The following is a 25,113-nucleotide window of genomic DNA, read 5'->3' on the forward strand; positions in this document are numbered from 1 at the left end:
CTCGCAATGACTCTGCCGATGTGTTAGTTTTCGCAGTCGTTGCGTCGAAACGATATCACACCGACTAGGTGTGATATCAGTGCGCGCAATGGCTCGACCGTAGTTGCGTTGTGATACAGCGACATCACAGCTGCGCTGCCTCGAACAGCGTCAGTACCGCTGCTTTCACACCGTAGTGCACCGTTACAAAACTAACGCGATTAACAAGCGCCTCGCACTAGCAGTGTTCTTAGCCCAATGTTATATGTTTTATACACTTCAGATATCCCGGTAAACGACCGCTTGACAATGTCTACTTTTGCCGATGACACTGCAATAATCAGCCGCTCCAAGTGCCCAATTCATGCAAATGCGCTCCTAGGAAATCATATTGAAGCTGTGGCCAACTGGCTCGCAAACTGGAGGATAAAGGTTAACGAGCAAAAATGTAAGCACGTTACATTTACCCTAAACAAGAGGAGCTGTTCGCCTTTGACACTGAACATCGTACAAATACCACAAAGCAATCATGTTACTAACCAGGAGTCCATCTGGATAGGCGACTCACTTGGCGAAACCACATAGAGGCTAAAAGAAGTTTCCTTAACCGTCCGGTCAATGACCTGGTACCCGGGTATCCATTTCAATCTACATGCCAATTTTTTATAACTCCTCCTCAAAAAAATTTTATGGCCGCCTGGATCCCCAAATTAAAGTTATTTGTCACCCATTTTTCAACAAAATTTTTTAGAATCAATTATTTAATAAAAGTTATTAACTATCAAACTTGATACCTCCTCCGTTCAATAACCAGGTACCCGGCTACCCGCTGAGATTTATATATATAAATGGCAGGTTTACACACACTTAAGAGATTGTTTATCAAAGTATTCAGATAATTATATTTTTAAATTAATAATAGACAATATAGTTTACAATTTCTTTTATTTGAACAATAATTCTTATTATAAACAATAACAAAAATAGTTAGTAAGAACAAAATAACTCCGTTTTTATTTATTTTAGTAGTATTATTTTCTATTTTTTTTTCTATTTGTTTATTTATATTGTTTTATTTATTATGATACAGTGCTATATAAGAACTAAAGTATATTAAATTATTCTGTACCTCCTTCACATGTCGTGGTTGTAATACAGTGTCCATCACAAATAGGTTTCTCACATACTGAGCATATTTTTCTAGTTTTGCGACGTTTTTTGAATTCACTTTGAAGAAATTCATAGCATACACCAGTAATATTTTTCCTTCCAGTTGAATCGCGCTGCTTCTGAGGTCTCAATGATACGAGTACAGATCATGTTGGCTGCACATTTGGATTGACAGCTTGACCAAGACAAGATTCAATCGCCACTTTTGTTGAGAAATGCCTCATAATTTGTGCATTATTCGCCCGATTTTCAACGAATGGAGTACACAGCTCTCTGCCCAATTGCCGACAAAATAAGCGTCGTTCATACGATTTTTTAACAAGCATTTTATTATTCTCATAATACAGAATATATGCTGCAAGGCAGGCAATATCGAGAATATTGTAAAAACATCGTTGAGTTGACCTTTTTGTAGTATATCTACCAAGCATTTTATCCATCGTGTCTACTCCAGCTTTGGACCAGTTATAAAACTCGATAATTTCGGGTTTTTTCTGTGCACTATCACATCTTTTTTGGCACATAACTACATAGGCTTTCTTTTTCATGAAAGCCAAACACAGGGGATAATTCTTCTCGAGTTTTTGAAACAGCCATTGCTGGTGGAATATATGCTTGTTATTTTTCTTCAGAGTACCAACAATCGTCAAGTTCCAAGATTGTAAAAATTTTGCTAGTGGAAGAGTTGTGAAGAAATTATCCATTGTAATGTTTCTACCGGATCCTTTGTATGGTGCCACCAAGTCTTTAACAACTCTTTCACCAAAATTTTTCTCACGACCATCTTTCGATTTTCCTGTGTAAAGCTGTCCAGTAAGTGGATACGAATTTTCAGCATCACATTACTTTAATTTCATATTTAGCTGGCTTTGATGGAATGTATTGAGTGAATCTAGTTCGACCTATGGATAAAGTTGCTCGTCGATTGTATTCTGTTGGTTTATAAATGTCTCGTATTGGAGCAGCTTTATCACTTTCTAAGCGCTGAGCTCTAGTATTGGCATCGTCAAATCGAATAAAACGAATAATATTCCAGAAGCGATTGATACTCATTGCTGCACGATATAATGGATATGAATACAGTTGCCACATTTCCCTTTCATTGTCAGTATTTGAATTATTTGCGCCAGAAGTTATCAAAATAGCCAAAAATGCATAAAATTCCTGCAGCTCGAGATTTTTCCACTCCAATTGTTTTTTTTGTGGATTTTTTTCAGCATATGCTGTATATATTTATTTTGTATATTTTTTTTACTTATCTCTTACGTTTCCTTCTTTTCGTCCGAAATGGAAAGGGGAGAGGGACGGCTTGGGTACCTAAATATCCATCGATCTTGGCACTACGCTTTCGTTATTTCTACGAGAACTATAGACTATGTCCCCATATATAGTTATTTCCTATGCCATGTAGCTAACTTACACAGACAAAAAAAATTTTATTCAGTATACTAACGACTTCTACATCTGCTCCACCTGGGTACCCGGGTACCCGGTCATTGAACGAATGGTGAAAGTTTGGTCATTGACCGGACGGTTAAGTTAAAGGCAGGTTCTTTGCACTAGCTTATTAACTCTCGCTCAGCCCTGAGTCTGGAGTATAAAGTCATAATATACAACACAGTTTTAAAACCAATCTGGACCTATGGGTGTGAGCTGTGGGGCAACGCGAGTAGCAGCAACATCGAAATTCTTCATCGTGCGCAATCAAAAATTCTCCGTACAATCACCGGAGCACCGTGGTATATCCGAAATGAGAACATCCAACGCGACTTAAGAATTCCAGACGTACGAACTGAAATAGAGCACCGAAGCGCGAAATATGCATTGAAACTATCGGTTCACCCAAACCAACTATCAAGATCGTTATTGCGTGTGAAGAGGAGCTCAAGATTACGTAGAAACGACTTACCAACCCAGACGTAATATATTTTAGGCCCAGTTTAAAAAAATAATCACCCACGTAGGGTGTAAATTAAGTGAGTAGTTTAAGATTCGCAAACTTATTGTTGGGCTCTTAAGTAGGGTAGATTCAATAAATAATAGTAAAATTAATAAAACACAAGTAAGGATCCGAACTTATCATGATCAATTGTGTACTTTGCGTATTGAATTGTATTTTCATTTCCTAATGTACATATACATAGTATATTATACAGAGAAGGCATCAGATGGAATTCAAAATAGCGTTATATTGGAAGAAGGCGTGGTTGGGAACCGATTTCACACATATTTCGTACATGTCATCAGGGTGTTAAGAAAATATTATATACCGAATTTCATTGAAATCGGTCTAGTAGTTCCTGAGATATGGTTTTTGATCCATAAGTGGGCGGCGCCACGCCCATTTTCAATTTTTAAAAAAGCCTGGGTGCAGCTTTCTTCTGCCATTTCTTCCGTAAAATTTAGTGTTTCTGACGTTTTTTGTTAGTCGGTTAACGCACTTTTAGTGATTTTCAACATAACCTTTGTATGGGAGGTGGCGTGGTTATTATCCGATTTATTCCATTTTTGAACTGTCTATGGAAATGCCTGAAGGAAACGACTCTGTAGAGTTTGGTTGACATAGCTATAGTAGTTTCCGAAATATGTACAAAAAACTTAGTAAGGGGGCGGGAAAACGCCCACTTTTCCAAAAAAATTACGTCCAAATATGCCCCTCTCTAATGCGATCCTTTGTGCCAAATTTCACTTTAATATCTTTATTTATGGCTTAGTTAAGACACTTTATAGGTTTTCGGTTTCCGCCATTTTGTGGGCGTGGCAGTAGGCCGATTTTGCCCATCTTCGAATCTAACCTTCTTATGGAGTCAAGGAATACGTGTACCAAGTTTCATCATGATATCTCAATTTTTACTCAAGTTACAGCTTGCACGGACGGACGGACGGACAGACGGACATCCGGATTTCAACTCTACTCGTCACCCTGATCACTTTGGTATACAGCGGCGGACAAAAGTCTACATACACCCCCTATTTTCATTGATATGAGAGTCCAGAAAGTTTTTAGAAAACTTTATTTATACAGTTTTACTTTAATATTTATTCTAATAACAATTAACTAAAAAATCCATTATTTAACATAAAACAACAAATTTATGGAATAAAAACTAAAAAATTGCTTTGACAAAAGTCTACATACAGTTCGAAGCTCATACTTTGTACATTGTTATGATAACAGTAAGGTACCGTTAGCCTTTTTATTTTATTTCAATATGTTTATTGTTTGACATTTATTGAATTTAGTTGTCATTTAAACACTTCAATAGCTTAAATGGCTCCGCGAAATGAAATATCAATTGATGTAAGAAATTTGGTGATAAAACAAAGAAATTAAAAAAAATCATATGGTGAAATTTCTAAAATTTTAAACTTGAGTCGAGCAACAGTACAGACAATTGTAAAAAACTTTGAAAATAATGGTTCCAACGAAAATAAACCGCGCAGTGGATGCCCAAAAAAACTATCTCGTGGAGACGTCAGCCTGATTTTGAAAGAAGTAGACAAAAATCCAAAAGTAAATGCTCCAAATTTAGCCAAACTCATACGCAAGTACGTCACAAAAGAGTATGCATCGAAGAACAATAAAAAAAACTCCAAACGATAACGGATTCCGCCGTAGAACAGCACGGAAGAATCCTTTTATTTCTGAAAACCCCGGAAACTTCGTTTAAAGTTCGCAAAAAACACAAAGAAAAGGAGATGGATTTTTGGAAAAAAGTTTTATTTACAGATTATCCTAAATTCATCCTTTTTGGTAGCGATGAAAGTGCTAAAGTTTGGAGGAAAACTAACGCTACGCTTGAACGGAAGGACGTAGTGTCAATTGTGAAGCTCGGTAGCGGCAGCGTAATAGTTTGGGGAACTGTTGCAGCCTCTGGAGTTGGAAAGTTGCACTTTATTGAAGGTGAAATGGACGGTTATAAGTATAAATCTCTGATGGAACATACATAATTTGAAGCCATTTGTGGATAATTTAGAGCTCGGTTCCGGTTGGATATTTCAACAAGATAACGATTCGATGCATGCAATTAAATACACCACCTCAAAGTCCTGATTTGAATATTATTGAACATGTCTGGGAAATTTTAGAGCGTAGAATTAGAAAGCACCAAATTTATAGTTCTGCTAATCTCAAAGAGCGCATATTGGAACCTTGGAACAGCATTACATCTGCAGCGTTGACAAATTTAGCAAAATCAATGCCACAGCGTCTTTAAGCAGTTATATATATTATATATACTAAAATGTCTTAATAACTAGCATTTTGTAAAGTTTTCGCACTGAACTAAGATATTTTTGTACTGTATGTAGACTTTTGTCAACACAATTTTTTAGTTTTTATTCCATAAATTTGTAGTTTTATATTTATTAACGAATTTTTTAAGTTTATTGCTATAAGAAAGAAGATTAGAACAAAACTGCATCAACACATTTTTCTAAAAAGTTTTTGTACTCTCACATCGAAGAAAACAAGGGGTGTATGTAGACTTTTGTCCGCCACTAACCATATATCTGACTCTTTTAGTTTTAGGACTTACAAACAACCGTTATGTGAACAAAACTATAATACTCTCCTTAGCAACTTTGTTGCGAGAGTATAAAAAGAAGTAGTTGATGAATCTGAGGAGAGTTTATTTAATCAAACAATAATAGAAAATTTTGAGGGTCGCCGGCTCCTCCTCTTCACCGGCTCCATTCATTTCGACATTAGTGGCTCGGAGACGGAATAAGCGAGTATCGAATAGTGACACTAAATTTACAGAAGCCATTGATGATATAGTCCCGTCTGTTACCAGAAACGGAAATGAAACTGTATTTTCCTCATTCTCCAGAACAGTTGCTATGCAGCTGGAGCAATTACCATTAATAGAAGCGAAGGAGGAGATGTCCGAAATACCCAAGATGATCACACGGAGGGTTATACATACTTATGTTCATCATCTATCAGCTCGCAGAGTTAACAATTCTCAAAGTGATATACTGCAATTGGCGATAGATGATGCGAATATTCAATAATAATGTGAGGTAAGAGCATTCTTTTAATTGTCAATCGGAAATCAATCAGCAATAATTAACATGAAATATCTGTATTCCAACGCTATATTTTAAGAAATATTTGGATACAATAATTTAAATAACAAAAAAAGGTTAATTTTGTGATGTGTGTTTTTAGCAAAATTTTATTTTAAGTTTTTCATTTAAACTATGTACATATTTATGTTAGTTGTAAGTTTACAATTTTTATAACTTAAAGTCAGAAGAAAAATAAATTTTTATGAAACAGATATTAATTTTTTTGTTTAAGAAACTAGTTTCCGTGAAAAAATAATGGCAAGGTTTTTACAAGGAAATTATTCAATGTTATCTATTTAAAAAGAATTATTTCTAAGAATTCGGAAAAGTACTCCAGATTATGCACATCATTAAATCGGATTAACTAATAAAAAAAGTAAACAATCACCAGATTCCCAAAGAAAAAGTTAATTATTCTTTCTCAAAAAAAAATAAAACAGAGTATTTTTATTTCGCTGTTTTTTTATTTCAATCCATTTCAAAGGAACATCTCCATCACTAATACAATACTCGTATTAACACACATTGTCCCTTATTTTACTTGCATATTTGTATGTACCATTTTCCTGAATTGGTAGAGATGTTATGGTAAACGAAGGGGGTTCATGATATTTTTCATTAGTGCAAAATACAACACACTATTATGATTGTATCAGAGGTTTCTATCCCATCATTTGGACTCTACTTCGTCTATAATTGAAAGCCTCTTGTCCAGTATTTAAATCCAAACTTCGGTTGAAAGCTTTAAAAATCTATCGGTTCAAACCAAAAATATCATCACCAATAAAATAAAATGGTGTTTGAGAAATTTGCCCTTTTAAAGGTTTATCGGATGGTATATTAAGTTGGCCTATAAAAAGGTTATCACATAATGAGCTGTTTTTATATGCCACATCAGATGCTCTTCCATTTGCTCCAATATCGACATAAATAAACCGGCTATGTGCGTCGACCACTGCAAGCAAAATTATGCTGAAAATCCCATTATCTTTAAAGAAGTCCGTCCCAGAATGGGGAGGCGCTTTTATACGCATAAGCTTTCCATCGATTGCACCAAGAGTGTGTGGAAACTGCCAAAGTTCATCAAAGTCATTAGCCTCATTTAGCCATTCATTCTCTGTCATTGGTGTTAACTTTGAAGTTGCAGATAATTTCGTCTATTTAGGAACCAGCATTAACACCACTAATAATGTCAGCCTGGAAATCCAACGCAGGATTGCTCTTGCCAACAGGTGCTACTTCGGACTGAGTAGGCAATTGAAAAGTAAAGTCCTCTCTCGACGAACAAAAGCAAAACTCTATAAGTCGCTCATAATTCCCGTCCTGCTATATGGTGCAGAGGCTTGGGCGATGACAGCAACCGATGAGTCGACGTTACGAGTTTTCGAGAGAAAAATTCTGCGAAAGATTTATGGTCCTTTGCGCATTGGCCACGGCGAATATCGCATCCGATGGAACGATGAGCTGTACGAGATATATGACGACATTGACATAAGTTCAGCGAATTAAAAGACAGCGGCTACGCTGGCTAGGTCATGTTGTCCGGATGGATGAAAACACTCCAGCTCTGAAAGTATTCGAAGCAGTACCCGCCGGGGAAGCAGAGGAAGAGGAAGACCTCCACTCCGTTGGAAGGACCAAGTGGAGAAGGACCTGGCTTCGCTTGGAATATCCAATTGGCGCCACGCAGCGAAAAGAAGAAACGACTGGCGCGCTGTTGTTAACTCGGCTCTAATCGCGTAAGCGGTGTCTACGCCAATTAAGAAGAAGAAGATGTACGTACACTGAAATTAACTTCATAACTTTACCTTTAGGTACTCTTTCTGAAGAGCGCTTATTATAGAATTCAATACCTCAGGAATAAAGGTACTAATTGTTTTTCGCGATATGCGGGTTAAGATTCTAACTACTGAAATGAGCCTCCATTTGCTATATATCGCAGGGTCAAAGCAAGGCGGACTCTTGATGAAATGGCATTGCGTATTTTATTTCCGTATTTCTAAATCAATCTTATATGTGTACATACATACATATATGAATTTAAATAGTTTAGTTTCAAATAATAACTCAAATATAAACTATATTGTATTATATTACCTTTGAAAAAATATCATCAAATTGGTCAACAGTTATCCTGCAAAAATTGTTGAAGTCCATAAAATAACTCAGTAAATTGATATAACGAAATTAATTAATATTTACATTCAACGTTTAAGCTGTTGTTTATATTTTTCTTATGCCGGGGTAAAAGTTTTGGAACCCGAACTTTGGCATCATATTTCAAGTGCAACTCCTTTCCGCTAATCTGTTGTACCCTTTGTCTAGTTATTGGCAATTTCAATTCTGCCTTTATCTGGCCGCAACTCAAAGTTTTAATTGTAGCTAAGACGCGTATCAACATTTAGAACCGCACTCTTCCGATTATTTTGGTCCTATTTTTGCTGGTTTTTGAAATAATAAGTAATTCATATGAGTGACTATGGAGTTTTTCGCTATTTCACCAACTTTTACACCACTCAGAGACATTGTCTCAATCGGAGTCTTCTCCATATCGCCAGCAAACTCTAACGAAATAAGTTTAATTTAATTAGAAAATCAAATTGTTATTAACTAAATCACTGTCACACTCTAACCCTAAATGATGAATTTTGGACAAATATCAACTTTAATTAAACGCGTGACTTTGTTTACTTTGAAATCCTAACGGGACTACAGATTGAAAGCAAATGAACGAAAAGCCTGTCAAATGCATAACGAACGGAGAGTAGACTTTTGAATAACTATAATGTACTTATGTACATGCAGACGAGAAAAGTATCAATAATCAATTTGTGTTTTGGTTTTATATTTTATATTATAGCCTTGATGTCCCTCGGTTACTGTGGGAACTTTTCATGCACTAAGTTTGTCAATTCACCACTATTATCGAGAATCAAGTACAAGAGCTGACCATCTGAGAACCGTAAGGTCTGTTCAACACACCATAAGTATTCTTCATTCATAAGGTCAAACAAGGAGTACAAGTAGTATAATGATCCTCTGAAGGGTAACTCTGACCTAGTCTTCCTTTTCATCCTCCTCCCCGTGAACACGATGATGTCGTGAAGCTGTTCAATAAGTATTTGTTGTGCAGCTGCTGAATCAATGAGTTCACTAAATTCTCTTCAAATATCGTTGAGAATGTATTTCAAATGTTTTAATGAATTTGAAATTTGGTGTCTTTCGACCGAGTATTTATAAATCAATGTGGACAATTATATCCCACGCTGTCCTGGTCAACTCAACATAGCCTCTTTTTTCAAAAAATATGTAAATACACCCAACTCTTTTTTTAAACGGTAGATACGTTCCTCAGAAATCCGTGTAAAAAAACCGTGTAAAAAAAGAGACGTTTCCTATAGTAAAATGGGGGTTACGTTCCACGTTTTCTGAAAACCGTGTAAGATGAAATGAAGAACTATATTTACTTCGAAAAACCGTGTAAAAAGTTTTGAAAATTATAAAATTTCAGATATACTTACAAATTGTATGTTCATATAGCATTTTATTGAGCATTAAGACTTAAAATACATAATTCATATATGTATATGAACAATTGGTAGAGCAAGCAAAAAACAACAGAACAGAACAAAAAACAAGAACAGAAAAATTAGAATAGAAATAATGAACTTGATAACAAACGTAATTATTTGCGACGACCTGGACTAAAGTCGATATCATCGCTGGAGATGTATGTAAATATCATGTGAACAAAATGTGTAGGTAAGAGTTATCGAATAAGGGGATTGCCCAGTTACTTCTATGTATGTTCATTTGATCAATGGTGCCAATATAGTGATTTTGAAACCGTACTAGATCAAAAAAATTTTTCCAATAATTTTTTTTCAACCGTTTAAAAAGAAACCGTGTAAAAAAAGAGTTGGGTGTAATAAATATAATTAAATTAACTTATATTTAAACATTTTATGCATGATAAAACCATAAGTAAGCTCACCAAAGTAAATATAAGGTTTTTACTTTTGTTTTTTGTTTTTTAGTTCGAGTCGACCGCATCTCTCTCTATTGGTTAATTACGTATTTTTTCATTGGTAGGAAATTGTGCATCACTCTCTACGATGTCCCATTGCCTACCCTTACGCCTACAGTTCCTACATTTGCCATATTGGCTTAAAATGACGTTTTCATCTTCATAAGAGAGAAGTATAGGATACTTAGCGTCTTCTGAAAGACTACTACCTTGAATCCTACCTCCTACTCTTATAATATTATTGTTGTCTACAATTGGAGCAACAGTAACTAGTTTGGAATTTTTTGGAGTTTGTTTATTAGAATTAATTAGTTTTAGTTCCAAATCAAAATATTGTTTCTGTACTTGACGAACTATAGAATTTAATGCTTTTCGTTTATAATAAATTTTATTCTTTAATGGTTTTTTACTAACGATATCTATAAATTTAACTATGTTGATTATAACGTTTTGTAGGGATTCAAAACCATTTTTATGGTTTATATTCATCAGAATTATTCGTTTTTCGGTTCAAATCATAACAATCTTGGGTTTCTTTATTACCGGAACAATTAAATTATCATTTTTTACCTTATGTTGGATTTTATAATTATTTGTATAAATAAGTTCCGGTCCTCTAAACCATAATTTGCTGGTGATAAGTTCGCTAGGTGTCACTCCTCTAGAAATAATATCAGCCGGATTGTCTTTTGAGCAGATAGTATGTCTCCAATTATTTATGTTGGTGTAGGTTTGTATGAAATTTACTCTAATCGACACAAATATCTGCAAACGTCCAGGATCTAGCTGTAACCAATTCAATACTATTGTGGAGTCTGTATAAAAGTAAATAGAACGTTTAAATTTAAAACTTTCTAAAATTGTTTGTGTTAAGGCCCCTATTATGAGTTGCATTCGATCTTCGCTATTCGCTGGCTATCGAAAATCGAATGTCAAATTCGTATTATGAGCTATGCAACCCTGTCGAAATTTTCGTTGAGCATCGAAATGGCTGTCGAACAGAATTTACCTATCGACAGCGTAGCGTAGTGAATGGAAATTTGTGAAAATGTAGCTTTTTTCCGTTTATTTATTGCTTTATGGTAACAAATAATTAATTTATACTATTTTGGTTAATTTTATGCAGGTCGAAAGTCGTGAGCACTAAACAGCAATTGGAAAAACTGGTAGCTTTAATGGAAGAAAATCCACAATTTGCAAGAGGGATTTGCACCAAAGTTCAGGCGGCAACAAAATGGGAGGGATTTGCTTTGGACCTGAACTGTTTGGGTCCACCAACTAGACCAGCGGCAAAGTGGATGAAGGTTCATAAAGTTGTTATGTGTTTTTTGTGGAAATACATTTTTATTTGGACATTGCAGGTATGGGCTGATATGAAGTCAAAGACAAAGAAAAAACTGTCGCAAAACAAAACGGAGTACAGAGCAACAGGCGGAGGTACTAACAGGCTGCAGAGATTTTCTAATACTGAAGATAGTATTATTGGCTTACTCGAGTTTGATGCCTGCATAAACCCGCCGGGAGCCGAATTTGGTCTGGATATAGGTGGCGATGTTGAACCACAACTTTCAGCTCCACCAAGTTAATGCTACAGCTGAAAAGGGAAAAATTGCGGGTTTACAAAGAAGAAGTTTTAAAAAGCCAGCAAGATCGCAGATCAAAACTGCAGTTAAAACTTGCAATTTTAGAGCTAAAAAAAAAATCTTTAAATAATTCTTAACTTTTATATTTAGATCTAAGTTTAAGTGCCTTAAAGAGACTGAATTAATATTTTTTGTTTTTATATTGCTATTTCAAAATTGTTTATACTTCTAAGTAGAATAGGTAAATGAATTATATGATATTTTTTGTCAAAGAGTAATTTTTTTTACGTAGATAAACATGAACAATGAATTCCATAATAAATATTTTGAATAAATAAACTTCTAATTTATTTTTTTTAATTATATCTAAAACGTTCTTAATATACGATTTTTAATTGCTGCTGCTTCCGAGTCGTTATCAGATTCAACTTCAATGACTCCACCATGACTGTCGTTTGACTCATTAGGAAATTCTTCAGGAAAAAAATATAACGTTTTGCTTTTTTAGTCAAACATACAGCCTTATCATGAATATTCGCGTGGAATAGTTCACCAGCGAAATATTTCGTTCACCCGAAATCGTTCACCTTACCATGAACGCAGAAAGATTTCGGGTGAACAGCATTTCACATCGAAATTTCGAATGTGAGATGACAGCTGTCAAAACGTCAAATAAAATATTAACAAAGAAACCAAATTGAACGCATTTTACTTTAGTGAAAAATTTAAAATGATTAATATAAATTTAAGGAGACTGCTGTTAGCAGATGAAAATGTGCAAGATCAAAGAGTCGCTCGTAGAAAGATTAGGGATGCTTCAAATCCGCTTGAATTGCAGGATCAATTGTAAATTTGTGTATAATTTGTAAATAATTTGTGATGCAAATAGTATACCAACTATTTGCTATTGTTCCTCTAGGTTTCAGAAATGTTATAGGACCAACAAAACAGCGTTTAAATATCTACTAGACATTACAACAAACAAAGCTTCAAACCCGATGAAATCTTTTGGAATACCCCCAATAGTGAAGTTGGCGGCTTCGCTGCGTTTCTTTGCAGAAGGAGGCTACCAAAGGGTGTCGGTAGGGAATACGATGTGGGATTGTCACAGTCTGCCTTTAGTGCCACACTAGAAGAGATGCTTGACGTGTTCGAAGTGAATTTATGTCGTTTGTGGATAAAATGGATGAGTAACGAAGAAATGAGAAGTGCTGCTCTTAAATTTTATGAAAAGTATAAAATTCCGAGTGTTATGGGGTGTATTGATGGTACCCATATAAAATTGTGGGACCAAAACACAATAAGCACTCATTTTATAATCGAAAAGGATACTTTAGTTTAAATGCTCTTGTTGTAAGTACTTTGTTAAATTATATGTACATACTGTAGGTGTATAAATGCTTCAACACTTATAGGTTTGTGACCAAAAAATGAGGTTTCGATTTATTGATGCGTCGCATCCAGGAGCTTGTCACGACTCTTTAGTGTGGAACGTTTCGGAACTAAAGAGACATATTTGCAATAATCGCAGCAACTTTTGGATGTTAGGTAAATTAGTTTAAACAAATTTTATTTGTAACCATAAAAACATATTTATGAATAGGCGACGCAGGATATCCTCTGGAATCCTTCTTATTAACACCTTATAGGACACCTGAAGAGGGAAGTGTAGAAGCAAAATTTAATTTAGCTCATTCTCGGTGCCGAAATATTATAGAACGTGCAATTGGGTTGCTTAAAAGCCGATGGAGATGTTTGCTTGGTGCTAGAGAACTTTATTACAGCCCACAGAAAGCAGCTAAAATATTCAATGTGTGCGTAATGTTACATAATTTATGCATTCATTTCAAAGATCAATTTGCTGATATCGTTGAGATACCTGATTGTGACGAAGAGGAATCTCTAGTGACTATGGAGGAGGACAACATAGATTTCGGAATGCAAAGAATGAGCGAAGCGCAAAGAATTAGGAACCAAATAGCTCACTCACTCCCTTAAAGCATTATTACTTCTTTCAATATAGTTTGTAGAAAAAAACAAAACTAACTCCATTTTTCTGTAACGAAAAAACTATTTCTTCATTTCTTATAATCCTAATTCAATGAACATAAAATGTATTTCAAATAAAATATAAGTAAAATAAAAAAAATTAACATGAGACCACATAAATATAAAATTAAAATTAATAAAATGTAATTCTGAATAAGTTATCTTTTCATCATTGAAAGCTTCATTTCTTCAATTTCTATTAACCTTCTTGTTTTTTCTAACTTTGCTTTAATTTCTCTTTTTCTCAAATTTTCTATTTCAATATTATGCCGCTTATTTTCTATCGTTTGATTTTTTAGTTCTTTTAATTCTTCTTCTTTAAATTGTTTAAAATTGTGAAATTTTTATTCAACGCCCTTGTATTGTCTTCAATTCTCCTTATCCGTTTTAAGATTTCTTTTTGCACTTCTATTTCTTCTTCTAATATCACAGATGTGCCCTTTCTTTTAGAGGATGACGGCGCATCTTTAAGAAAAGGGGTTCCTTTTGGAGTTTGCTGTGGACTTTTGTTCACAATTGTTTCTGCGTCCAATTCACTCTCCAGTTGTGCTTAGCGGCTGAAATCCGTGTGACACTATTCCTTCCAATCCCTCAACGCTATTTGTCATGCCAGTGATTGCTACAATAGTTTCCTCCGATGTTGACAGTTTATGATGCAGGTTTGGTCCCCACCAGTGCCTCTAATTTGTTCCGCATTAAACGTCAACTTTTTGCGTACGTAACGCTTTTGGTCATTCCAAACCTTTAACAGATTTTTGTAATAATTATTTTAAAATTTTACTAGCCAGTGCTAATATGAAAATTACCCTTTTCCACTCAGACACCGTTTTAGTCGGAGGCATAGCACTGTTCAAATCCGCGGCCGTTTCCTTCCATAACGCTTCTTGTCTGTCTTTTCCTTGTTTAGAGAAGCCAGCCGCTAAATCAGGATTTTCTGCCATTTTACTGAGCAAAATTTCAGATTGCGTTTTATTAATCGATTTTGACCTTAAAATAATTGTTTTTAAATTATATAAAAATAGGAATTTTTATCTAATTTTTATTGATACTTACATGATTCAAATATATTTCGCGCACAAAATTTTAACGAAAAATTTCACCAATAATTTGACAATTATTTCGCCGTTGATGCCGTTCACGATAGGGTGGAAATAATTCGAAGCGAACTGTTTCGCATGGTGAATATTCAAAATAGCATAGGTGAACGGCATAGGCGAAATGTGAATCATTCCACACGAAATGAAAATTCACGATAAGGCTGATATACATATGTAACCAAGTATTGCGAAGACCATTTTCGACTTGCTGTTCTAAATATGCTTTCAATGCTGACATGTTGAAAATCATTGAATCATGCATTGCCCCCGGATTCTTTGCATTTATATACCGTATGTTCATTGTATGATCACAAACCTGTAATTAATATAAAAGCCAAAAATGCTCAACTACAAATTTACGATAAACTTGTTTGCATACTTACAATCATAGCATTAATGCTAAAGAATCCTTTTCTGTTGTAATATAAATGCTGCAACTCCTTTTTGGGAGCCACAATTTTGATGTGTGTACCATCAACACAACCGATTACCCCAGGAAATCTGGTATTGCTATAAAAATGTGATTTTGCTTGTTGCATTTCAGCCTCGGTATAATTGAATTTTATCCATCTTTGGCAAATGAAATTCTCCAGGGCATCGAGTACCTCAGATAGTACCACAGACACCGTGGGCTGTGCAAGTCTAAGCATGTTTTCATTCCCTATACTAAGTTGATACGATCCCTGAGCACAAAATCGTAAAGCTGTTGCCAATTTTAATATATTGGGAATAGATTTCGCTCGTGTGCATCGCTGCAGCATCTCCTCTCTAGCGGACAGCAAATCAACAAACGCCTCTTTCGACAAACGTTTTTTATAAATCTACAAATAAAATTTCCTAAATGTTGAACATGTAGAAACCTCTAACAAATAGCATTGTACTTACGTAGCGGAATCCAATTCCAAAGGGTTGGAAGCGTCCCTTAGCTTCTTTCTATTTCTAGCCAATTCCATCCTCCTCTGAAGAATCGCCAAACCACACCTCAGTCGTAGTCATATTTTATTTTAACTTTTATTTATATTTTCTTTATTTATAAAATATTTGTTAGTTTTACTTTCACACTTCGTAAACAAAACGCTTTTAGTTTTTACACCATCTGACAGATGTATACTATCGTGAACATTCAAAATGACTGCAATTCACAATAACGCCAATCTTCATCGAATGAGCGTCGTAATACCAAATGCAAATTCGTTCGAAGAGCATTTTCGATCGTTGTCGAAGATCGAATGCAACTCATAATAGGGGCCTAATTCTACTAATAGGACAGCCTCATACAGTTCCAACCGCGGTAATGTTATTATCTTTATTGGCGCGACTCGTGATTTAGCTGCAACTATATACAGTGGACCAATAAAGTTTACATACACCCTTTATTCTTAACTAAAACATGTTCGCACATACATTTTCTAGTCTCATTCGACTGATTTTTTTTGCTAAATAGATAAATAAACATTCGTGCATTGTGATGCATTATCTTAATCCCGTTAAATTTACCCCTATGCTTGGCATTGTCGCTGCGAAAGAAAAACCCCAAAAAACGCATCAAGAAAGTTTACATACACACAGTACAGCCTAATTTGTTTATATTCACTGAACGGTACAAAGTTGTTGCATTCCCATAATTGTTGATTGTAAACAATTATAATATTGAAATGGTAAGTTTAATATGCGTTTTATTGTCATTTTATCTTAAAAGTGTGACTTAGTTGGTTGCAATGGGTCGTGGTAAAGAAATACATTTAGAAGTGCGAAAATTAATAATTAAATTATATTTAGAAAATAAATCTTTACGTGAAATTGGTAAAGTGGTTGGAAAATCCCATTCAAGTGTGCAAACTATTATCAAGTCGTATATTAATACTGGGAATTTGCATTCAAAGCCACGATCGGGTAGACCAAAAATTTTAACGCCCCGTGAAGAACGCAATATCGTTACAGCCGTTAGTGCAAATCCAAGAATTTCCGCAGTGAAATTAACTCAAGACATATACGATAGTACACAAAAAAATAAATCCCCAAACTGTAAGGAATGTGTTGTATAGTGCTGGTTATCATGGACGAGTGGCACGCCGTAAGCCATACATAAGCAAGGTTAATAAGGAAAAGAGGTTTGCGTTCGCTATAGAACATGTAAACAAACCGAATTCGTTTTGGGAAAATATTATATTCAGCGACGAATCAAAATTTAATATATTTGGTTCGGATGGGGCACAAAAAGTGTGGAGAAAGGTCAATGAGGAGTTTCAAGAAAAAATTTATTGCCAACAGTAAAGCACGGTGGGGGTAATGTAATGGTTTGGGGGTGTATGGCTGCATCTGGAGTTGGACAATTGGAATTTATTACTGAAAAAATGGATAAGTACATGTATTTGAACATTTTAAAAAATAATTTACGTCCAAGTGTGCTTAAATTGGGTCTTGATAGCAACCACTACTACTTTCAACAGGATAACGACCCAAAGCACACGTCTTATCTAGTACGTGAATGGTTGCTATACAATTGCAAACAACTCCATACGCCCCCAATCACCAGACATTAACCCTATTGAACATATCTGGGACTTATTAGAAAAGCGTATACGAAAACATAGAATTTCATCCAAAGAGTCCCTAAAAGCTGCCTTATCGACTGAGTGGGCCAAAATCACCGAAAATGATACCAGAAATTTAGTAAAAAGTATGCCACGACGTCTACAGGCAGTTATTACAGCAAAAGGAGGGCCAACAAAATACTAAATATGTCTCAAACTTTTGTATTTAGTGTTAGTTTAAATAATGTACGTAAACTTTATTGATACGAATTAAGCTCATTTTAAGTTTTTGTACCTGTATTTTTTTCATTTGTGTAAAAATAAAAATTTTGATAAGCCAATATATATGCTAAATATACATATTTTGAAATAGATACAAAAAAACGACAATAAACATTAATTTTAAAACCAAAAAATGTGTTGTAATTTAATAAAACTAGGTGTATGTAAATTTTATTGGTCCACTGTAAATATAAGTTTCGCTTGTTTGGTATTCAGATTTTTCATAAAATACGGCCCCATACGATCGAAGCATCACCAAAACCATGTAAATCAGTATTTAGCAGTTCATTGTACAAAATACGTCTACGTCTAGATATTCCTATTTGATTTAACAATGGAAGTTCGCCTTTGATTTTTAACCAAGTGTCCACTGTTTTCTGTGACGGCTTTTCAATCTTGTCGTTGCACTTCCAATTGCAAGTTATACGAAAGTGGTCGTCGAATGGAGTCCAAGTGACACCTAATGCTTTAACTTTGTTGTTAGTTTTCTTGCTTAAGTCAAGTTGATTTTCTCTGTCTTCAAGAGGAATATTTTTTAAAACGTTGAATCCATATTTATTTAAAGTTAATTTGATATTATCTAGCTTATGTCCCTCTGTAACAGGATCAACAATGTAAAAATATGCATTGATAAACTCCGCTACTTCTGGGTAATCATTTCTCTCTATTTCTGCAATTTTCTGCAAACATTTAACTGCTAAATAATACTGCATCTGCGCAGTACCATACGTAACTGTTTTAAGAGTGTATGTTGGCAGTATTTCGTTATCTTCATCGCGCCAGTAGATTAATTGATATTTTTCATCCTTTCGGCGAATCCATATTTGCCTAAAACATTCTTCGATGTCTGCTGTGAAGACATATGTACCTATGTTTTCTAAATCCTTGTAAAATTGTAAATAAGTCTTCTTGGAACTTAGGTCCAGAATGCATTATTGAATTCAATAAAATAGTCTTTTTTTCTTCTTTTATCAAATCAACGAATATGTCCGCACCTAAAAGTAAGTCAATTTAACCTGGAACATTAAATATAGGGTCGGCTAGTTTTATATTCTCTGGAATTTTTTTAACTTTAATGAATTTTGTGGGAACATGAGACACAATATTTTGTACCACAATGGTGTCTAAAATTGTTTCGAAAGGATCTATTAATGATGTTAAATGACGATAAACTCTTTCATTTTGTCTTGTTTTGACCAACTCCTTCAATAGTCGTAGATTCTCTCCTGGAAGGAAGTTTTAATTTAGTTTTCAGTTCTTTGGTTATAAGGTGAACTTGAGACCCACTATCTAATAAAGCACATGCCTTTACAATTCTTCCATCACGGCCTTCTACTTCTAGTGCATTCCCTTCATGATTCAGAAACGACTGTAGTGAATTTAAGGTACGTATTTCCTTAGGGTTTTAAAGGGAATTTTCATATCTAAGTCTTAAATTGTTGTCTAATTTTTGCACAAGCGTATAGTTTAATAAAGCTTGTAACAAATTATTTGCAGACAAACCGAGGCTTTCCAATGCTTGTGTACTTTCAGAAATTTTTTTTTTTTGAAATTTTCGTACACTAAAAGCAGTCTCAGTCACTACTGGTGCGTCTAAAATTTGTTTGAAATAAGTATTTGCTAGTAACCTTTTATTAGTAAATTTTTCATTAAGAAGGTTCCAGGCAACTGAAAAATTTGTCGAAGTTGAAGGCAGATTTGCAATACTTGCAGCCGATCCTCTTAATTTAGTTTTTAAAATACACATTTTTTACGTGTCTGAAACATTTTGAGAGACTACGAGTTGCTCAAACAATTCTTTAAAAGTTTGCCACTGAGCGTAATCTCCTGAAAAAATGGGAATGTCAACTTGAGGCAACGTAAAATTGGCAGCATTTTTTTTTGTTAATAGATTTTAATTTGAGTTTGAAAAATCTATTTCTTAAATCATAGAATTTACTTGTTAACTCTTCATTTTCGTGCTGGCTAATAAATTCAAGCACAGTATCACGAGTTTTTTCTATAAGTCTTTCTATTTCTAGAGAGCATATTTCGTTTATTTCGCAGTCTTCAATACTTTTTTCTAATTCTGTTAATAAGAGTTGAAGCCTGCGAACTAAACCAGGATTTGGAAGGCATTTCATTGTCTTGGGAGCACTATTTTCTTGAATTGTAGCAATCAATTCGCTTACTTGGCGTCCGCTGTCAAATAAAGCGTACCTACCGTCCCTTCAACGTCATTTTTATAATAGTTATATTTTTTATTTTTGGGATCTTTGGATACTTCAAAATGGTTTCGTTGAAACTCTGACCATTTTTTGTCCAAACTATCTTGGACTTTTTCTAAATTTCCTAAATATTCATTTATATCCATACTCATGGACTTAAAATGAAGTTTTTGCAGTTCTTCTGCTAATTTAATTTGGTTCACCATTTTCCCAAAAACAAAATAAATAATTGTATATGAATTATGTGAATAAAAAAATGAAATTGTTCTTACCATGGTAGAATGTGGATGTGATTTGGGTTATTATTAATTTTTTTTTGTTTTTGGTTTTTAATTTTTTTTTTAAACACACTTTTTCACTTTCACTGTTAAACAAGAGCGACGGCTGAACTTCACGTACATATAAAACAGTACTCAGCTCTGGTTGCCCAGAGCTACTTTATTTATAGAATTTTTTATCCTAATGCATGTATGCACCACATGCAGAGTGCATACACATATCTTAATACTAATCTACTGTACATACCGACAGCATGTACACATATCTTAAACATAAGTGTTTCCAACGGCATACACAACTATTATCTATCATTAGTTTGGGATCATTTGCGATCCTTTACATTGCATAGATTAAATACTACAGTCTCTAATCAATATACCCGAAATCAACATTTATCCCACTGTTGATAGAAATGGGTATTTGTAAATACATAAGTATTTACGTTTGAGACTAAATTCGTATGTGCTGGCGATAATGAACATAAATATTTATAACATGATATCTGTTTCTATACAGATTTACAAAAATATCTTATTTACAATTGTGGCCTTTACGGGGCATCTCGACAGGATAGAATTTATAGAATACTACCTGCATTGCCGTGCCTATTGCCTGTGGAGACTCCACATTGCTCATTGCGTACTAGATATAGAATACTAGATAGTTTGCCATATATCGTAAGCTATAAGCTGTCACTTCAGCAGTTTGACAGCGCAGTTTTCATTTCTATGAAAATTTCGAAGAGGCAACATATCCCATTTGCACATATGCCGACGGCATTTTCATTTCGGTAATATGAAAATTAGAAGAGCATACTCGCTCTAAGACGGTTGTGTTATATTATAAAAATAAAGTACATTTTCAAAATAACATTTTTTCAAAAAATTAATATTTAGTTTAATATTGTTAATTTACAGAAAAATTATGCAAATTGGGTTGGGAATGAGCGAACTCTTAAATTTAATAAACTTATACAAGCATAAATCAAAACATCATTCCTCATTTTAAATTTATTATTTTAATTGGCATATAAAATTTATGCCACAATTATTATACGTATATAGTAGTCTAAAAATATGAATTCTTATTTTTCCCAGAAATACATGTGGGACAAAGAAATTCGACCGTGCGGACTGAACGTTTTTGACACACGACAACACTGACTGAACGAAAAAGGGACTCGAACGGGATAAAACCAATAACGGACGTCACTTGAATAGCGGACGGCGACCAAGAAAGTAAAGCACCAGTTATTTAATAAAACATTGATCTTTTGTACAGTTGCACTGTAAAGAACCAGTACTTTAAATGAAGCGAAATTGATCTATCGTTTGTAAAGTTTGATAAAGTGAAACGAAATAAAGTGAATGTAATAAAGTGAAATCTATTGTGAAGCGAAGTTGGTCCAGTTTTATTTCTGCGCATCAGCCATTGGTTTCAGCAAACCGGACTTAGCGAGTCCGCTACGTTTTCTATATATCGGTCGGTTGGCCGTACGCTATATCCTGTCATTGGAGGCACAACGCAGCCCATCCTACATACATTTGTTAAAAAAGGATCTTTCTTCTTTTCTTATTATCTTATTCTTCCCAGAAAACATTTGTAAACCAAAGGATCTTTATCCTTTTTTTATTTTCCACATAAAAGATTTAAGTTACCTACCTCTCATTTACATATACGATACTTATGTATGTATGTACATATGTATATACCGACGAAAGTTTTATTTCGGTTAATTTAAGTTTGATAGCGCGAGTACTAAGACTGTTAATTAAAATAACAAAAACAAAAACACGAATAAGTAAGTACATTTTCAAAATAATTAAAATTTTTTTTTTTCATTTTATAATATCATTTATTTGCAGAAAAATTATACTATGGATTGGCGAAAGAGCGAGATTTTGAATTAAATTAATTTGTACAAGCAATTTGAATGCTTGTGGAACTTTAAAAGTCATTCCTACAAAAGGATTGATATGAAAAGAAATGCCTGGACGCAAATATCCAAAGAGTGTGGGAAGGATATTGTGGAAATTGAAAAAAAAAAAATTTAAATCTGCGAACGAAATATGTCGTGGAAAAAAAGAAGGTGGACGGGTGTAGAAAGTCCGGGATGTCGTACACCACATCGAACCACATATATTTTATTATAAAGAAATTTCGTATCTCGACCCTGCTGTAGTACTGAGGACGACTTCCGGTAATGTTAGAATAGTATTTCCAAATATTATAATATTCAAAATTTGTTTTCATATGTATATATTTTCAAAGGGTAAACGCAAAAGTAGACGGTGAATCTGAAGAGAGTGTGTTCAATCAATTAACGATTGATAATTTTGAAGTGGATTACCAGATACCATCGCCATCACCAGTGGAGAGTTTACCAGCGTGCTTGCCGGTTCGGTCCTCCTCACCTGCTCCATCCACTTCGGAGGGAGTGGCTAGGAGACGGAACAAACGAACATCCCATAGTCTCATCAGTTTCGAGAAACGAGAATGAGACGGTGTTTTCATCATTCTCGAGGACAATCGCAATGCAGTTGGAGCAATTGCCACTTATAGAAGCGACGGAGATGATGTCGGAAATTCACCACATGGTAACACGGAGGGTTGTTCTCCATCTATCATCACGCAGAGTCGAAAGACCTCAATCTGACATACTGCAATTGGCGATGGACGACGCGAAAATCGAATAATAATGTGATGTAAGTTGTATTCTCATAATTACCAATCACAAGTAATTAATATTGTGTGTTTTGTTAGAGATATTTCAAATACAAAAAAAGGATTTTACTAACATTAATATTTAGTGTTTTTGTGATATTTTTTATTTTATTTTATTATATTTATGTTAGATGTAAGATTACAATTTTTGTAACTTGAAATATGTAAGACAAAAAAGAAATACAAGACTGAATTTTTAAATTTTTTTTTTGTTTTGGCTATAGGTTTTTTCTAGTTTCAAAAAATGGTTTGCCTCTTTTATAAAAATGGTTTCTGTGAAGAAATAAAGACAGGGTTTTCCATGAGAATGATCTCATGTTATGTATTTAAAAAACTGTTGGGAGAAAGGATAATTAACTTTTTCTTTGAGAATTTGGTGATGTTAGTCAATGTCATTTAATAATTCATTAAAAATGGAGTATTTCTAAGAATTCGGAGAAAGAATTCGAATTCCCAAAGAAAAAGTTTATTATCCTTTCTCCCAAGAATAATTGAAATTCCAGAGCATCGGGGAATTCCCATGCATTGCAAGAAACACAAGGAGATGAATAAATAGTAAATATGTATACATAATATATAATAGGAATTAGTATTTTTATTTCGCTGTTTTTTTCTTTATTTTAATCCATTGGAAAGGAACATCTCCATCACTAATACGATATTTACATACATTATCTCTTATCTTATTTAATTCCAAACTTCGGTTACAAGCTGACACATGTTCAGTTCAACCCAAAAATATCGTCGCCAATAAAATAAAATGGTGTTTGAGAAATTTGCCCTTTTAAAGGTTTATCGGATGGTATAATAAGTTGGCCTCTGGAAAGGTTATCATATAATGAGCTGTTTTTATATGCCACAACATCAGATGCTCTTCCCTTTGCTCCAATATCGACATAAATAAATCGGCTATGTGCGTCGACCACTGCAAGCAAAATTATGCTGAAAATCCCATTATAATTAAAGAAGTCCGACCCAGAATGGGGAGGCGTGCTTATACGTATAAGCTTTCCATCGATTGCACCAAGAGTGTGTGGAAACTGCCAAAGTTCATCAAATTCATTAGCCTCATTTAGCCATTCATTCTCTGTGATTGGTATCTGCAGAGGAAGAATATTTATTTGAATATATGTACGTATGTACGTACACTGAAATTAACTTTATAACTTTACCTTTAGGTACTCTTTCTGAAGAGCGCTTATTATAGAATTCAATACCTCCGAAATAAAGGTACTAATTGTTTTTCCAGATATGCGGGACAAGAATTCTAATGAACAAAATGAGTCTCCAGTTGCTATATATGGCAAGGTCAAAGCAAGGCGAACTCTTGATGAAATGGCACATCTCATTTGGGTATTTCGTTTTCGTATTCCTAAATCAATCTTATATGTATACATACATATATGAATTTAGTTTAGTTTCAAAAACTAACTCAAATATAAATTATATTATATTATACTCGTATTACCTTTAAAATAATATCATCAAATTGGTCAATTGTCATACGAGAAAAATTGTTAAATTCCTGTCCTTCCTCCCATAAAATATCTGTTAGTAGATGCACTTCCAAATCATGAAGACCTCTTAATTCCAGAAATGGATTTACCCAGTATTTTGGTCTTCTTTTTTTGTTTCCTTATGTACTTCATAAAGGCTTTTCAAATTTTTAAGCGCTTCTATAGCTATTACCTTCCTGCTCGACGTCATTTCGCAAATGATTACGTTATGATAACAAATGCCCACTTAAACTGTTCAATAGCTCAAAACGTGCGCTACATCAGCTCGAACCTACCTACCCTACGCCTTTGCGCAAATGATTTTATTATGATAGCAAATGCCCACATACAGAATTGGCAAAGGCAATAGCAATACGTTTGACAGTTTGTATTCTATAAATTCTATCCTGTCGAGATGCCCCGTTAGGAACTGTTCAGAAATCTGAACACCCCATACGACCGCGATTATCCGCAAGGTACAGAGCCAAAACAAACATTCCTCAAGTCGCTACCCGGCAGCACATGGGGAAAAGACAAAGCAACGTTGTCGGCAACAAACAAGGCAATCGGCCGGCTGGTCCTCAATGACACCGCACCAATATGGTCGCCTGGA

The 25,113-nt window shown here is 34.4% G+C and overlaps 1 protein-coding gene and 1 long non-coding RNA gene across 2 annotated transcripts; both read left to right on the plus strand.

The window, feature by feature from the left end:
• The first annotated feature begins 11,209 nt into the window (after positions 1–11,209).
• Positions 11,210–11,835, plus strand: LOC120766523. Its single transcript, XM_040092093.1, has 3 exons — positions 11,210–11,299; positions 11,376–11,553; positions 11,611–11,835. Coding segments are annotated over exons 1-3 (405 nt in total). The 5' UTR covers positions 11,210–11,297.
• Positions 11,836–13,075: 1,240 nt separating this feature from the next.
• Positions 13,076–13,845, plus strand: LOC120782439. The gene is made up of 3 exons (XR_005706254.1): positions 13,076–13,185; positions 13,248–13,380; positions 13,436–13,845. It is a non-coding gene; the product is annotated as an uncharacterized LOC120782439 (long non-coding RNA).
• The last annotated feature ends 11,268 nt before the right edge of the window (positions 13,846–25,113 follow it).

Source organism: Bactrocera tryoni, chromosome 1 (assembly GCF_016617805.1).
Source record: "Bactrocera tryoni isolate S06 chromosome 1, CSIRO_BtryS06_freeze2, whole genome shotgun sequence".
NCBI classification, from domain to species: Eukaryota; Metazoa; Arthropoda; class Insecta; order Diptera; family Tephritidae; genus Bactrocera; species Bactrocera tryoni.

Excerpts from the sequence above, each read along its gene's own strand:
- LOC120766523 (XM_040092093.1), top strand. Across the intron at positions 11,554-11,610 it reads CAGCGGCAAAGTGGATGAAG|GTATGGGCTGATATGAAGTC; the intron begins GTTCATAAAGTT and ends TGGACATTGCAG.